This window comes from Anopheles coluzzii, chromosome 2 (assembly GCF_943734685.1).
Source record: "Anopheles coluzzii chromosome 2, AcolN3, whole genome shotgun sequence".
In the NCBI taxonomy this organism is placed as follows: domain Eukaryota; kingdom Metazoa; phylum Arthropoda; class Insecta; order Diptera; family Culicidae; genus Anopheles; species Anopheles coluzzii.
In genome coordinates, this window is record NC_064670.1 from 48630748 (window position 1) to 48646823 (window position 16076).

Below are 16076 nucleotides of genomic sequence, written 5' to 3' on the forward strand. Positions count from 1 at the left end.
GATACACTGCTCTAAACCGAAGACTATCCGAAAAGTACAACCCACAGTTCGAGCCACCTGCCTATGCTCTATCTAGTATGGCGAATTACAGCAACAGTTCACTATCAGCTGATGTTCATAGCAGGAGTTGGCGTAAAGGAATCCACAGCCTTGGTAGCCGCAGCCACCACCGCCGCCAGGACCACCAAAGCCACCCGGTCCACCGAACCCCTGTCGACCGAAGCCACCGAACCCTCCGAAACCTCCGCCTCCGGGTCCACCGAACGGGGCCGCACCGTTGATGGAACCGCAGCAGCACGCATCGTGGTACACCTTCTCGTCGCAGTAGCTATACACCGACGCATCGCACAGTGGACAGCCCGGCAAGGATCGGGTGCGTGGTATCAGGAACGTCGTCCGGACTGCTTTATCCCGGGCACTGTTTTGCGTCTGCTTGCTGTCTTTCGTACCCATTTTTGCGGCGGCGGCGGCATCGTCATTTGCCTGCGATGGTTTGACGGGATCTTTCATCATCATGCTCATGCTCATCGAAGACGGTCCCGATGACGGTTCGTCGGCAACAACGGTCGGATCGGCCGCTACCAAAGGTCGCGGAAGAATCAACTGCTGTACGACGGGTGATTGTAGAATTTTTACTGAGTGCGGAAAAGGGAGAGAAAAAAAATAACGACAACCGGTTACAAATAAGGTAAGTGAGGTGTACATTTTGTTTGAGAGAGTTGACTGTATTTCTTCAATTTTTTAACAGTTTCAAAGTTCGTCACTAATCAGTACAACAACGAACACATCATCAGTTAGTAAAGGTAGGATTTATTGTTTATTTATTTATCGGTGGTGGCCGATAACAAATGGATGGTTCTAGCGACGAACGGTTGTGGTTCAATTCCACCTAATCTGGAGCGTACAGAAGTAGCACCAAAAACTTGATTATCCCCGGTTGCGTTACTTGCGATACTACCAAATCTATCTAAGTAGTAAAGCATGTAAATTTAAAAAAAACAATGCCTGCAGAGCACCTAAAAGTGTTGTCATTAGTGCTGGGTAGTTCGGAGCGAAGTCATGGATCAACACCGACTTCGGTGCGCAAAATATGACTCCGACTCCGGATCGTAACCGAATTTGACTGCAAATCAGTCCGGATCAGTCCGGGTCAATCCGGATCAGTCCGGATTAGTTCGGATCAATCTGGATGAGTCCGAATGAGCCTGGATCAGTTCGGATGAGTCCGGATGGGTCTGAATGATTCTGAACGAGTAGTTAGTTGAATTATTCTGAATGAAACTCCGGGCGAGTAGGTTGACGTTGTAATTGCTAATTCCCAAAATGACTATCCATTATCGTTTAGATAATTCTTGATGAGTTCATTGACTTTCAAGTAATGGATCGAATATGTACGATACAGTGTAAAAAAATGTCTTCCTTTTTTAAATATTTCTTTCTTGCATTAATATTTATCTTTTCCATAAGATTAAAACATCATTTTTCCTTGTACATCCCGCATGCTTCCCATAAATAGAGTTAAAATTAAAATAGCCTTAGGGGGCGTCCATAAATTACGTAACGCTCAAAGGGGGGGGAGGGGGTTCCCTGTAGCGTTACGGTTTGTTACATAGGGGAGAGGGGGGGTTCACATTTTGTTACGTAACGTAATACAATCCTATCACTGGTCACTGACAAATGATCGCCCACCTGGGTAAGTTTTGCACTTTTATTTCATTATATCTTTTGATAGGGAATACGAACTTGACATTTATAAAATACCAAAACAGAGGTTTGACAGAAAATTGCCATGAAAAAATCCACCGTGTAATACAAGTTTAAGAGCCGTGTGTCTCAGGTAAAGACTGTAGTTTTCAATCTTACCGTCAACAAAATTCAAACAGTTACATGTCATTCTACGCTAAACGCATCGACCTGTATATTATTGTTGGTAAACAACAGTCGTGCGGTGCTGTCAATCAGGATTAGTTGGATAATTCGTTAAAACAACTCTGCATACTTTATAAAAGCAATCAAATAAAAAAATATAAACCCATATTTTTTTGTATTTGTTGATGCAAAACCAAATTAAGGGGGGGGGGGGGGTGTTCGATCATGCGTTACGTAATTTTGGAAGGGGGGTCTCCTCCAACGTTACGTTTTGTTACGATAGGGGGGGAGGGGGTCGAAAAATCCCAATTTCAGCGTTACGTAATTTATGGACGGCCCCTTACTGTTTTTGCACCGCCAACCGAAACTACTTGCCCGGACTCGAGCAGACACTCATTGGGACGATTCTAGACCCATCCGGACAGATCCGGACTGATCCGGATTCGGAGTCGATGAGTCCGGAGTTTTTCCCGAGCGACTCCGATGGGTACCGGAGTCGGATCGACCCAACTCCGGAAAATGGCATTTACCCATCACTAGTTGTCATTAAGAGTGTGTGTGTTATATGATTCATGGATCCTGTTGTATAATAATGACATTTTCTTCTTCGTCAAAATTATAATAGCCCCACCTAACCCCCTTCGTAATGTATTGCATCTTTTAAATTATGTAGTATAAAAAAGATTCACTTAAATTATTTCTAGTACTTTAAGTAACACACATCTACAAGTTCTGTTGATTACCACCACGAATCAACCGTTTAGCAATGATAAAAGTCCAAAAACCTTGACCGAAACACCGACACAGTAACCTTGGGAAACCAAAAATAAATGTCCACACACAGGCAGAGTAGAAAGTACGGGAAGCAGATTGTCGTCACAAAGTCGCCACACACGCCAACAACGCGATCCAAAAATGTCCATACTACGCGGGCTCGTGCTATCTCTTCCGATACAAAACATCGACTTCTTGCTCTCCTTGTACTACAGTCCCGACGTGCCGGCGTGTGTGTGTCCGATACCTCCTAAAATCCCACGCATTAACGTTTCGCACCTTGGAGGCAGACTCTCCGTACACAACACCAACCAAAAAAGTGGACTAAGTGAGTTGTTTTCACCTTTCCTCATTATCAACCGGAAAAGGTCATTGCTTTACGATAGTTCCGGGTTAATATTTCTGTTATTGTTGTTTGTGTTCGTTCCTTCTTTTTGTAGAAAGTGTGTTGCTCTGCGCGGGTGATTTATTGGCCATGTAAAAGGTGGCGACTATCCTTTTCCAGTTTCTTCTTTGTTGGGCTTCGATGAACCAATCGATGTTTAATCTAGATGCTTCTTTTTTGCATCGCGCTAAATTAATTCGACTGCACATCCCCATCCCCCATCCACCAGCGTCGATTGGTGGCCGCGTTCAAGGTACAGCGAATGGTCGTTTGACAAGTCTCGTGATAGCAGCATTAGTGCAATTGGTTGTTGTAAAACTTTATGGCCCATTACGGACGGGCAAAAATAATATTGTTGTACGAGTTTCGTGGCACCCCTGAAGAATAAGATAAGATAAATTCCCTTGGTGGAAACACACAACGTTAGACGTTTAAAGGTAGTTATGTAACGCCATGGTGGTAGTAAGACCTTCCCAAAGTTGGGTTTTGTTTTTAAGTTGCACCTCTTGGCGCCATTTTGATCACCAATCTCTTCAGTTCAGAGAAAGTTGCGATCGTTACTATTAAGACATTGTTGCTAAGGCACTGGTCTAATCTTGTTGCGTGCAACATTGTTGCTGGCAAAATGTATGGATTTTGACAGCTAGCGCAACTTTGTTGCCGGCCAAAATCAAACCAATTTGATTTTTGTCTGGCAACATTTTGTATTTACCTTGGTCATGGTAAACGGGTGTATGAAATGACACAGCAGCTGTGTGTATTTTGTTAACATCCGCTAAATTTGGATTTTAAGCATTTATAATACATTTTTTGGTGTATATTTTATTTTTCAAAACTTTATTCAACAAGTGAATAATAAAAAATAAACTCTGAGCTGTTAATTGGTTAATTTTTGACGCTAAACAATGTCAAAGTGAAATGTTGCCAGCAACATTCATAGACCACCTCAGCGATATGTTTCCGAGCAACAATGTTGCGCGCAACAACATTAGACCGCTGGCTAAGACATGACCTTTGCGATAAACAAATTTGGTGGTGATAACTTCTTATTTTTTCTTGTTTGGTATATCAACTTTAGTCGGTGTTAACCCAGCCTAAGACCTCACTTATGAGTTTGCCTACCTTTATAACATATTGGTGTAGCCAGAATTTCATTTAGCAGATTATTTGAGTTGGTCCTAATATAAGGTTTGAACTTATGATTGGCATTATTTTTTGGGTCATACGACTCGAAGATTGTACGACGTTCGGGCAGACCCAGATAACGATATATCCGGAACGAAAAAATTATGATGCATTGGTAACTATTGCAACGTCCTTTACACTTGGTATAGCCTTACAAGATTTCCCACGATTAATTGGTTGATTCCCATCACTTTTTGGTGGGTTCGCATTTTTTTTTTTTGGTGCGTTTCCACGATTTTTGGTCGTTTCCCAGAATTTGTTAATCCAATTGTATTGATATCCAATCGGAAAATACCAATAAATTATGGGAACGAACCAAAAATATATGGGATACGACCAAAAAATCATGGGAACTGACCAATAAAGCGTGGGAAACCCTGTAAAGTACATAAAATCTATTCATGCGATACGATTAATGCATTACGGTAAAAGACGAAAGAAATCACAAGGACCAAAGTCACTGTAAATCATCAGCCAGACAGTTGGTTTGTGTTACTTAGCAATTTAAATATTCTTCCCAAGGAACAAAAACACCATGTCCAACAGACGAACTAAAGAGAGAGAAAGCATTTTGATTTTGTTCCCTTAAACCCGTTTAGTCTCATTGAACAGACTCAGTCCAGCACAGAAGTCAGCTCAGTGGTCTATTCTATAGAAGTGCCTGCTACTACTAGACTGAACAAGTTCGATGTCCATATACAGGCGTCCCCCGAGTTACGACCCCCTCGAGTTACGACGATTCGCAGATACGACGATTTTGATTTTGACAGTTAAAAGTTGTCATTGACAAGAAATGGATGTATTTTTTTGAATTTCTGGGCTAATAACCGTTATACACACATTTTTAAAGATTCCACAACTACTCTATCTTGAATATCTATATTGTGTACGTCTTTTAAAATATAATTATTACATTATCGAACATTATTTTAAATAAAATACACGATATCATAGATTCCAACTCTTCAACTTCGGTTATAAACTTTATATTCATAGATATTCGACATACGACTTTTTCGACTTACGCCTTGCTTTGGGACATTTTTTCGGTCCCAAATACAGTCGTATCTCGGGGGACACCTGTAGATCGCGTCCCATCTACATACTGGCTAGCACACATTGGCTAGATTCTGCTGCGTGGATCGAACAAATCAGATCAAACAAAAAGATGAGTTTTTCAACCTCACTAATAGATATTGTTTTGATGTAAGTAATAATGCAATTACAATAATCCAAAACATTGCATAGGTAATCCAAAACGAACTAATTAAATAGTGCGCCCCGCTGTAGTTGCAACGCCGTCTCGTATTTATGCGATTTTTTACGGTCTGACTGTTTCTGGATATAGCCATAAACCTGCTTAAAGCGGGCCACGCATGAGCCACCTTCGAATCGAATATCCACCGGCAGTATCAGGTAGTAAAAATAACCGGACTCAAAAAAGAGCTTTGTGTGATTTATGGCTATTTTTTCTTCGATTTCGGCTGCTTAAGCTCCATGATGTGCAGGTGAAAGTGTTCCACTTCCAATTCTACCGGCTTAAGGTTTTATATCCCACCCAACAAACTGCATATTCCCTCCTACTAGCTATCACTAAAGGGTGGGCTCGTCTTAGAAAATCCCCGTCCCCGAACACTGCCAACTGATTATTCACCCGGGACAGTTGCGGGACAGACACAGGTGTCTGTTTCGCCGTCGCCTTATCTTTGCCTTCTCCACTCGCCAGGGTATTACCGATATTATCGATGGTCGGTATCGTAGCCTCCACCGCGCGATGATGATGATCCTGAAGCATCAGCAGTACACAGGCGCCGCCTACTATCAGCTGCAGCGGCATCAACGACCATGCGGCGCGCCGTGCAACAACGGTGTGGTGTCTGCTTATCGATAGCACCATCCTTGCGCTACGTGTTGTATCCACTTTCGGGAGAATCTGGGCACTGGCTCTTGTGGGGACACCACAACCTGAACACACCGCACCCAACCGTCCCGAAACAGGGCGATGACGTTAGTGCGCGAAAGTACGGGGATTTATTTTCACCACCGTACGCCTCCTGGAAGCGGTTTTGGCGATTGGAACACTGTGCGTAAGGGGAGATATATGCACCACCGGTACACTACGTCAACCAACACACCGGAATCACACTATAATACCAAATTATTCGCGCCAGGGGCCCGGTGTTGTAGACCGATCGGGACCAGCAGCACGTTTCGACTGATCCACCCCAAAGAAGTGTGTCAACTGAGAAGATCGAACCTGCGGATGAAACGCACGCCGTATGTGGTTGCGTGTGAAAAACCCGTCCCCGTTCGGGTGCAACGCGCGTCAATCCGATCGCGATGTTCGGCCACGAATTTCACCCTCAATCACGATGTTCCTTGATGTCCTGCTCTTTCGCGTCTGCACTACGGGGTGTGCTTGGAGCTGTCTCGCTTTTGCCAACCCCAAGACTCCAAGACTCCAAGCTCCAATCCACACGGGTCAGTAACTTCCAGGCCTAATATTCTTGTTTTTTGTTGGTCTGCTTCAAGTCCGTGAATGTGTGTGTGTGTGTGTTTATTATAATTTTCTCCACGCCACGCTTTTCTCACACGCTCTGCGCACCCGTTCCCCTCCAACATCATTTCCGCGTGTCTTCCCTGATCAGCGCACCAGGGCTATCGCCATCACCATCGTCGGGTGGATCTTGAGCAGTAGCAGCAGGGCCAGATGATCGTTTTCGCACTCTTTTTTCGGGCCACTGCTTTTACGCTCGCTCTGTTCCCCAACCATCTCAGAAGGCCCTTACTTGGGGCACCAGCAAAGAACCGCTGCGTTTCTTGACCATATCACGAGGTGTCGGTGTGGACTGGCTCTTAGCGGTGGTTGGCTCTTTTGGTGGTTGGACCACTTTTCCCCCCCGCAATTTGCCTTTCCCATTTAATGATATTCCGCGACCATTAAGACGACGACTTCGACGACGACGCCACGACGATAATCCTTCCACTTCGCAAACCGCGGGAATTCATGTTCTAACCGAGCTGCTGCCACCGGTTGACGGGTATCTCGTGCGAAGATCAGGTTGTGCCGGATTAGCGGTACTTTCTTCTCGGTGGCTGGTTGAACGCTGTTGAAGCTCCGGTTCCGTTGGTTCGGCCTTTTGGTAGATAGATTCTGGTTCGTGACGGCGCGCCGCAATAGACCTTAACCTATCTGTCAGAATGATCGAATGATTGGCTAATTGGAAACATATCAGTAGAAAATGACTAAGGTTGAGCGCCTATTTTGTGGCGCAATCGATCGAGCAACGAGTGGTCCACGCCGCAGTGATGATTTGTAAAAGAATGGGTTTCTTGTTGTTTTTTCCTCCCTCCATCAAACTTTCCATCCTTACATACATTCTGTTCTGTTTTTGCTTCATTGATTGGGTTTCGCGCATCGCGCTTTTCGTTTATGTTCATCAAAGGCATCTCGATCGATCGTGTGTGTGTGTGCGTAGTAAAATTAATTTCCTCTTAAGTTGATGGACTTCTAATCTACCGAAAACACTGATGGTGGGAAGATTGCTTCTTTGTGGTGTATCTTCTTTTTGTCTGTTCTGTTGCCTTGTTCGCCGAACTCAAATTGCTGAAGGCGAAGCGAACTTGTGCTAAATGTGTTTAAACCATCTACGTGGCATGATCTAGGCGGTTGAAGATGAATGCTGCTAATTACTGCTCTTAACGATACTTTGTTGCTATTTGTGTTCGCCTCAAGTGTGGAATGATTATGCTCATTCATCGCTAAATACCAACAATGTATGGTACGGCTGCATCGAATGGTTTTAGTTTGTTTTTGTTTTTGAAAGATGATCTGATATTCTATTGATCGATAATCTACCCGACAACCAAGTGCACTAAAACAAGGTGGTAAATTATTATAGAGTGTTTGCTAATTTTAGTGGTGAATTTAAAAAAATCATCGTTATGAAACGAACGATGATTCATGAATGATGATTCTCCTATGATTACTGGAAATAATAAACCTTACTTTATTTGAACAAAAAAATTTAAATATTTTTACACATATTACAGTTCCACACAAAATGAAACAAATATTCAAATGTTGGACACAGTTTTATTAGCAAATCTCGCCCAATTTAAACAATTTGAATTTTGCAGTTTCTAGGTTTCTTGTGGAACTCCATGTTCCAATGTTTAAGTAGGTCATAACACAAGTTGGATTGGGTCAAATGAATAAAACAAAAAATAACTATACCATCCTTTCATGCTGTTTTTTAGTACTAATCATCATACTAACAGTAAAACAGTACAGTAAAATAATAAAAAGGTGTGTCAGTGGGTTTTTCAATCTCTGTTATAAAATAGATCACACAAATTGTTCCACAAATTCAATTCTCTGCCGATGGTAATGCTACAATCTTTATATCATATCTAAGCCTTTAGCCTAAAATAATTTTAGCCGAAGAAGTTTCCATTGTGTCATTTGAACTGGTGAATATTGATCCTTCAATTGATCGTATTGTTATTTTTATTATTCTTCCATAAATGGTGATGCTTCTGTTTCTCCACTATTTCATATAAGAAAAATGTCTTCAACATTTCCACGATCTCAGGAACAAGCAACCTGTTCGATTGGATTATTGATTCACTTCGATCACAAATGAATGTGCGGCACCGATGCTGTTTGTCATTTATCGGATAAAGATCCACGCATATCATGATCGAACCCCACCGCGTGTGGAAGTCGAAAATATCACAAAGCCAATAGACCTATCCCAAAGCTGACAAAAAGGAAACGACCGAATAGTATTCCGAATGAAGGTTTTTCTCTTTTATTAATAAATCAGTCAGCGTCCGTCTTTCTGTTTAGATCGCATCAACCAGGGCCTGGAAGAGGTTCTGGTCGCCCGTCATGGTCACCTTGCCCTGGGCGACGGCATCCTTGACCGGGATCTGCTTCGTTCCGACGGCGATGAAGTCCTCATCCTTCAGGTTGATCACCACATCGGGCGAGCCAGCCTTACCGTCCGACACCTTCAGAGCCTTCAGATCAACGACTGTTTAAGGGAAGCAAAGCGAAACTATAGAGCGCCAGTCTTTTTGGTGAGATCGAGCGTAAAGTGGTGTACTTACCGATCTCATGCACACCGTCGGCGGCCTCAATGTTCAGCTGGAACACACCGAGCACCTTGCGGGGTCCGTTCGGGTCGATGGCGGCAACGCGGGCCTTAATTTTCTCGATCACGGCGTCGCACTTCATGGTGATGATTATATGCTGTGGGCGGTTAGATTGGTACACAACGATTGCAGATCCGAAAGTAAGGAACGTCAACGAATGCTACGGTGCATAAGTTGCATCTTTTTATATCAATATTTTCATCACCTGACACAGTTTATGACGCGGTGCCAGCAACCGGCTGATCTAAAGCCAGTGACATTGAAGTTACGCTGGTGGTCGGTTAATCTTCGAACAGGCGGCTGGGGCTCGTCTCCGATTAACCATGGATTAGAGTATGAACAGACGTTTCAGTAGCTAGCGGCTTCCATTAATCCACTGTGTTTGGATTTGAGGGAACTTTTGCGCTGCCGGTTAAGAATGACACGTACACACACGCTTTATCTACATTTCAAGACAAAACATCCACAACAGATTATCCCAGGACTTACGGTAGGGTGTGTGCAGTGTCTAGTCGAAGGTTGGTTTTGGTATATAAATTCACGATCCAACGTTCGTAGGGTACAGTTTGCTGTAAGATCTCACAGTTTCCGGTAACTAGCCACCTCCAAAACACCAACCTTCTCCCATCACCATGAAGTGCGACGCCGTGATCGAGAAAATTAAGGCCCGCGTTGCCGCCATCGACCCGAACGGACCCCGCAAGGTGCTCGGTGTGTTCCAGCTGAACATTGAGGCCGCCGACGGTGTGCATGAGATCGGTAAGTACACCACTTTACGCTCGATCTCACCGAAAAGACTGGCGCTCTATAGTTTCCCTTTGCTTCCCTTAAACAGTCGTTGATCTGAAGGCTCTGAAGGTGTCGGACGGTAAGGCTGGCTCGCCCGATGTGGTGATCAACCTGAAGGATGAGGACTTCATCGCCGTCGGAACGAAGCAGATCCCGGTCAAGGATGCCGTCGCCCAGGGCAAGGTGACCATGACGGGCGACCAGAACCTCTTCCAGGCCCTGGTTGATGCGATCTAAACAGAAAGACTGACCCCTTGACTGATTTGCTAATAATAAAAGAAAACGAAACATCAAAAAGCAACTCATTTGCAGATGCAATTCCATGTGGTTGTTCCTTGTTCTTTGAAAGTATTGTTCCTTGCTTTTCCGCCTATCATCGTCTTCCTATTAGTTAAGAGCAATTTGATCGACATGTAACGCTAATCAGATAAGAATACGGGGCAGGGCTAGCAGAGCATTATCGTGAAAACAGTTGTTGCAATCGCGATAATTAATTGCAGTATATAATTGTCCAAAATTAATGGGCTTATCAAGAGTTAAATATGCCGTTTCATGATACGTTTATCTTCACGGTTCGATTGGCTGGTGGTGTTAGGGTCGCAGAACCGAGTGGAGTACTAACTGATTTTGTCGATTTATTGTCCCTCGGATCGAGATCGGTCTAGATTTGCATTCCCTTGAGAACACTAAACCTCTGAATCTGTGTCTTTATGCAGAATCTCAACGCAACCCAACCATCATCATGGACAGGAGAGACGGCGCAAACGACGTCCAATTGACGACGAACGAATTAGCTCGGTCCGGCTGGCCCCAAGCCCAGTCACTTCTGAGCTTCCACGGTTCAATTCACGGCTCAATAATCCAATTAAAAGTACACCGTTCTCCATAGGTACTCGTCGTTTGCCTGTGTGTGTGTGTGTGTGTGTGTGTGTGTGTGTGTGTGTGTGTGTGTGTGTGTGTGTGTGTCGGCAATGACTTTGCCGTAATGTGGCGTAACCACTTCACAGCCGACCCCAACCCGCAATCCCACTGCCATCATGCACGTTAGGACACACAGCGTCAAAAAGATAAGATTGCCATCTTCACCCGGTAACTGCACGGTGATCCAGGAGCATCGAAGGCAAAGCGAAGGGAAGGGACGCGTGGCGTCTGTCGCCCCATCCGTCGATTGTTCACTAATCATCGGTTGGGTTGGGTCGAAGATCTTGAGGCCAATCTAATATGTGTATGGTCTACCTACGGCTGTGCGGCTCCCATCACAGAGACAGGCCGCAGCAGCAGCAGCAGCAAGTGCAAGTGAACCTTTGGTGTCCCACCGTCACCGATGTGTTGGAACAGCTGCTATAAAACCACCATTTGCAGATCGGCCCGGTTCATTCGTGTGCTGCATCGTTCGGACAGTGTGCGTGACCGTGTGTTGGGAGACAAGTACTGACCGGAAGGCTGAATTCGCATCAATAATGTCGCTAGAAACTGTCATTGAGAAGGTGAAGGCTCGCGTGGCTGCCGTCGACCCGAACGGACCCCGGAAGGTGCTGGGAGTGTTCCAGTTCAACATCAAAACCGCATCCGGTGTCGAGCAATACGGTAAGACAAATCACTAAGAACAGTGCGTGCATGTGTTTGTGTATGACTGTATGTGTGTGTGTGTATGTGTATACAGTGTTAACTTTTGTATCAAACTAATGTATGTTGTGCATGTGTCGGGTTTGTGATTTACAGTGATCGATCTGAAGCAGCTGAAGGTGGAGAAGGGTACGACTGCCACTCCGGACGTGACCGTCACCCTGACCGTGGAGGACCTGATCGCGGTCAGTGCCCGCACACTGTCCGTTGGCGATGCGCTAACGCAGGGCAAGCTGGAGATCCAGGGCGATGCCACGCTAGCCGCCAAGCTGGCCGAAGTTATCTAAACGTCCCCGGGGGTCATAATGCACCTCAGCCTTCACGATGTGATTGTGATTAAGTGCCGCCATCCCCTTCCGTTGTCCGACTGTTTTTTTGCTTTTCGTTCAATATGATACTTTTTTTTAAATAAACAGAACACACTTTCATATGATCGTTTCGCACTTACTTTACCCTCCACTGAGTGAGGAGACATGTCTCTGGGACATGTGACTGGGAGCATATCATAGAGAAAGAACGAACAAACAGTCCATCCGGTTATCTTTGTAATCCAATGTTATCAGTCCTCTGGAAATCGAGAAGGTGGTTGAAAACGACGGCATAAAGTGACAAACATCAGCTGAAATCAGCCGGAGCTCTCTAAAGCAGATTATGTCCCAAGTGCATTGGTGAAGACAGTGGAGTTCGTCACGGCTGAACGAGACGACACCAGGGCTAGGGAGAGGGAGTGGTTTTATCAACAAAATATGCGAACGAATTGACTCACGCCGGTTTGGACACATTCTGGTAGTCTAGATTTATGAATGAGTCATCACGGGCGGTTGGTTTGTCTTATATGTATTATAGATAAGACAGTTTCTTTCTAACACCAGCCCTAGGTCAATTCCATACTCAAACGTTTTGCTGTTGCAAGAACGATATAGTTACTCAGACATAGCATAAATAAGTTCTGTTCTTCTATGGGCACAACTACCGTTGTCGGTCAAGTCCTGCCTGTGCCACTTGTGGGATTGGCTTTCAGTGACTTTATTGATTCCAACCCACAGAAGGATAGTTATAGTCCTACGGATGGAGGCACCCAACATTTGGGGCTTAAACCCATGACGGGCATGTTGTTAAATCGTACGAGTTGAAGACTGTACCACGATACTGGCCAGCATAAATGAGTAGTGTTTAGTAAACCTGTCGGCATATCTGCGCATTGATATAGGCGTATATGGTACAATTTTCAAAAGATTGACCGACACTCTGTCCCCCGATTGGGCGTATTTGGGATTCATCGTAATACATAATCCGTGGGCTGGTGTTCTCGTGATGCTGCTGCCAAGGCAAAGGACTTAACAACATACCTGTCATGGGTTCAAGCCCCCTATGGACCGAACTCTCCACCAGCTCCATACAATAGCTTGGGAATACCCACTCTTTTCAGTAATTTTAATCAAACTATAAGAGTGGATAAGAGATGTAAAATAAATTTAATTCATTGATTAAAGACTCATAAAACATAATGCTTTACATAAATATATTACTCACCCTCTTTGACAACTAGTGACTCACTCTTTTCGGGTTTAGCTTTATCGCCCTCTGTACCGACTTGTACTTTTTTTGGAATTATACTCCCTTAATCATTGCAAGGTGATGCTATCTCAAGGTGTTATAAATGATAAGGTGAAGCTGTTCAGAGCAAAATGACATTTCTCGACTTGACATTTCTCTTCCGTGGGCTCCGGTATAAAAATCGGGGAGGGCTGGTGCGGGGTAATGAAATTTGTATGCAGAGAGTGACAGATGTCCCCCACAATGTCGCCCAGCAAAAGCGATAAAAATCAACCTTCTAAATACATTATCCTTGATGTTATCTCCTGTCTACTCTTGGATATCGCCTTGGAAGGTGTCATACGTAACGCAGGAGTAGACAACGATACCCGTGGCACCGTCGGGTGGATATCTTCTATCGGTCTCAAATTTTTTTTGGCTTCGCGGATGACATGTATACAGCGAGGCATACACCCAACTGAAACGCGAAGCAGTAAGAATTTAATTGAGAATGAATGCAACGAAGGCCCGCCAAAGGATCAGCCCGTGATTTGGACCCAAATGCGAGGGAACGAGGTTGTAGAGTAGTTCTAGTTCTATAATGGGACGGCTGTTCTCGAAATCCGGAGAAATATATCAGCAGCGAAATTCGAGGACGCATCATATAGGGAAATCGTGCATACTAAGAGGTTTAAGCATCTGCTGAGATCCAGAAGACCTCGAGACTGCACAAAATGTGAGATATATAGCACATTGATTCGCCCGGTGGTCCTCCGAGTGGAGACTGCAGACCCTCTGGGTGTCTCTGAGCGACGCATCCTTTTTCGTTCTTTCCATATAATGTAGAGTTGCTTGAGCATTGCATGCAATCTAACTCAAACCCACTCCTCGACCTGATCCGACCTCGGTCGATGGGTTAGGGATAAGTTGCTACTGCTGGTACAGGTGCTTAACTGTTCCCCCCCTGCCATGGCCGATTTTGTAGCTGCATTTAGGGTAGATCTAGGAGAAATACGTCCTCTTTGAAGAGCAGTATGTATACTAGAAGTCGCCTTCTTTATACTTGCTACCGATCCAGGATACAAGGTGTTTGATCAGCTTCGTCTATATTCCGGGCGATTTTGATTCCTTTGCTCCCGATGTTGTGTCCTGATCAGAGTCGAATTTTCCTATAAGTGGACTGAGCGGCCGCGGGGGGCCCCGGCCTAAAGGGGGCCCCAAACTAAACCTCCACAAGTTAGTTCACTTTTAAAAGCGATTATTTTATTAAATTTAATGCACATATGTGCGGAAAACTAAATCTTCCTCAAAGTAGAATATTCTTTCAAGTAAGTGTGTGGAATGTGTGCTAACGTTTATAGCGATTAAAAGTTGTTACGAATTTCGCAGATAATTTTTAAAGGCCAAGACAAACTTTACATACTTTCGCACTCATCCATATTAAAAACAATAACTCATAGAGAAGCTCCTGGGACGATTAATTTATATTTTTAAGAACTTCCTAAACGGTATCGATTGTAAGGACGAAAAGACTACAAATACGCAAGTGCAGGATAATCATTGTCGGACGCTTGGATTTCAGGCACATTATATGTATCTGTGAAACTTTTTTGTAGTGACTTTCACTGCTCATGTACATGATTGGGCAAACAAATGTAACAAATGCAAACTCTGCTCTAACAATAGAAAAGTATAAATGAGTAAAATTCAGATATTTTGTGAGGTTTTCCAGACATGCCTTTAAGAATGTACTAGATCAATTGTCAGGCTACAGTTGCTTGGTTAAGGTCAGTGCGATTGAATCAATGTAGACCAACTACATACATCTGTACTGAAAATTGGAAAGTCTAGAGTTTTAATAACTACACTTTATCATTTCATTGTTTAATTCAATTCAAAATAAAAAAACTCTTAGCTTAGTAAAAAGACCTAATGAAATGTTTCTTTACACCAATCACTAGTAACACACTAGTATGGATAATATTTGAACATAGTTTTGATTTTTGCACTATCGGAAACAACGATAGTGCACAACCTAAAAATATGTAAAATATGTTAGCTTGATTACACGAAGACTATAGATGCTATTAAAATAATTAACTAACTGCCATAAATAACGACAGAAGAAAATTAATCCCTAACGAAATCAGGATGATGTATTTGGTATTCTTAAAAGGATATTTATAAAAATGCGATATAATTTTCAGGACTTTTAAGAAAACTAGGGGCCCCAATTCTATCCCCCGCTTAGGGCCCCGAGATGGATAAATCCGCCTCTGGTCCTGATAACTGTTACGCCAAATCTATTATTTGGTTCTTGGCGAGCTATGTAAAAGGTGCTAGAAAGTACCATTTTATTCCATAGAGTATGACCCGTTTTATCCTTGATTGGGTATGTGTATGACTCGGTGGGCTCCGCTGAGAATTTTCCGATACTACCACTTGCTCGTACAATATTTATTTAATTACACCATTACGCCTTTGTTAAGGTAAGAGATGGGACTTTTCACTCATCATCATCACTATTTTCATTGTTGCTGTCAGCGCTTCATACTTCCATTCGTCATTCACCCAGTCTACAAAAATCACACAATCACAGTCCTTAATTTCATTTCATTTCATTTCATTTCATTTATTAATACAATATCCGCCATCATGGCTAAATAAGGCAGACTTAAAACTAAATAAACCCTAAAAATAAACAAAATAATTCATAAAAAAACTAAGCCTAACTAAACTAGTCTAGACCTAG

General features: G+C 43.5%; 4 protein-coding genes across 4 annotated transcripts; 2 read left to right on the forward strand and 2 right to left on the reverse strand.

Annotated features, from left to right (window-relative positions):
* Positions 1-69: 69 nt before the first annotated feature.
* LOC120951156 (uncharacterized) lies at positions 70-8121 on the reverse strand. Its single transcript, XM_040369703.2, has 2 exons — positions 5948-8121; positions 70-635 (listed from the first exon to the last, which is right to left on the reverse strand). The coding sequence occupies exons 1-2, from the start codon at positions 6108-6110 to the stop codon at positions 73-75; spliced, it is 726 nt and encodes a 241-aa protein (XP_040225637.2). The 5' UTR covers positions 6111-8121; the 3' UTR covers positions 70-72.
* Positions 8122-8999: 878 nt separating this feature from the next.
* On the reverse strand, positions 9000-9536 carry LOC120951159 (uncharacterized). Its single transcript, XM_040369707.2, has 2 exons — positions 9329-9536; positions 9000-9252 (listed from the first exon to the last, which is right to left on the reverse strand). The coding sequence occupies exons 1-2, from the start codon at positions 9453-9455 to the stop codon at positions 9062-9064; spliced, it is 318 nt and encodes a 105-aa protein (XP_040225641.1). The 5' UTR covers positions 9456-9536; the 3' UTR covers positions 9000-9061.
* A 387-nt stretch (positions 9537-9923) lies between these two features.
* On the forward strand, positions 9924-10463 carry LOC120951158 (uncharacterized). The gene is made up of 2 exons (XM_040369706.2): positions 9924-10132; positions 10209-10463. Exons 1-2 carry the CDS (start codon positions 10006-10008, stop codon positions 10397-10399), a joined length of 318 nt encoding a protein of 105 aa, XP_040225640.1. The 5' UTR covers positions 9924-10005; the 3' UTR covers positions 10400-10463.
* Positions 10464-11402: 939 nt separating this feature from the next.
* LOC120951157 (uncharacterized) lies at positions 11403-12216 on the forward strand. The gene is made up of 2 exons (XM_040369704.2): positions 11403-11749; positions 11885-12216. Exons 1-2 carry the CDS (start codon positions 11623-11625, stop codon positions 12073-12075), a joined length of 318 nt encoding a protein of 105 aa, XP_040225638.1. The 5' UTR covers positions 11403-11622; the 3' UTR covers positions 12076-12216.
* Positions 12217-16076: the final 3860 nt, after the last annotated feature.

Bases quoted from the DNA above. Each gene is read 5' to 3' on its own strand.
- LOC120951156 (XM_040369703.2), bottom strand. From the start codon at position 6,110: ATGGTGCTATCGATAAGCAGACACCACACCGTTGTTGCACGGCGCGCC. The intron at 636-5,947 runs GTAATACCCTGG...TTCCGCACTCAG, and splicing joins ACCGACCATCGATAATATCG to TAAAAATTCTACAATCACCC.
- LOC120951159 (XM_040369707.2), bottom strand. From the start codon at position 9,455: ATGAAGTGCGACGCCGTGATCGAGAAAATTAAGGCCCGCGTTGCCGCC. The intron at 9,253-9,328 runs GTAAGTACACCA...TCCCTTAAACAG, and splicing joins CGACGGTGTGCATGAGATCG to TCGTTGATCTGAAGGCTCTG.
- LOC120951158 (XM_040369706.2), top strand. From the start codon at position 10,006: ATGAAGTGCGACGCCGTGATCGAGAAAATTAAGGCCCGCGTTGCCGCC. The intron at 10,133-10,208 runs GTAAGTACACCA...TCCCTTAAACAG, and splicing joins CGACGGTGTGCATGAGATCG to TCGTTGATCTGAAGGCTCTG.
- LOC120951157 (XM_040369704.2), top strand. From the start codon at position 11,623: ATGTCGCTAGAAACTGTCATTGAGAAGGTGAAGGCTCGCGTGGCTGCC. The intron at 11,750-11,884 runs GTAAGACAAATC...TGTGATTTACAG, and splicing joins ATCCGGTGTCGAGCAATACG to TGATCGATCTGAAGCAGCTG.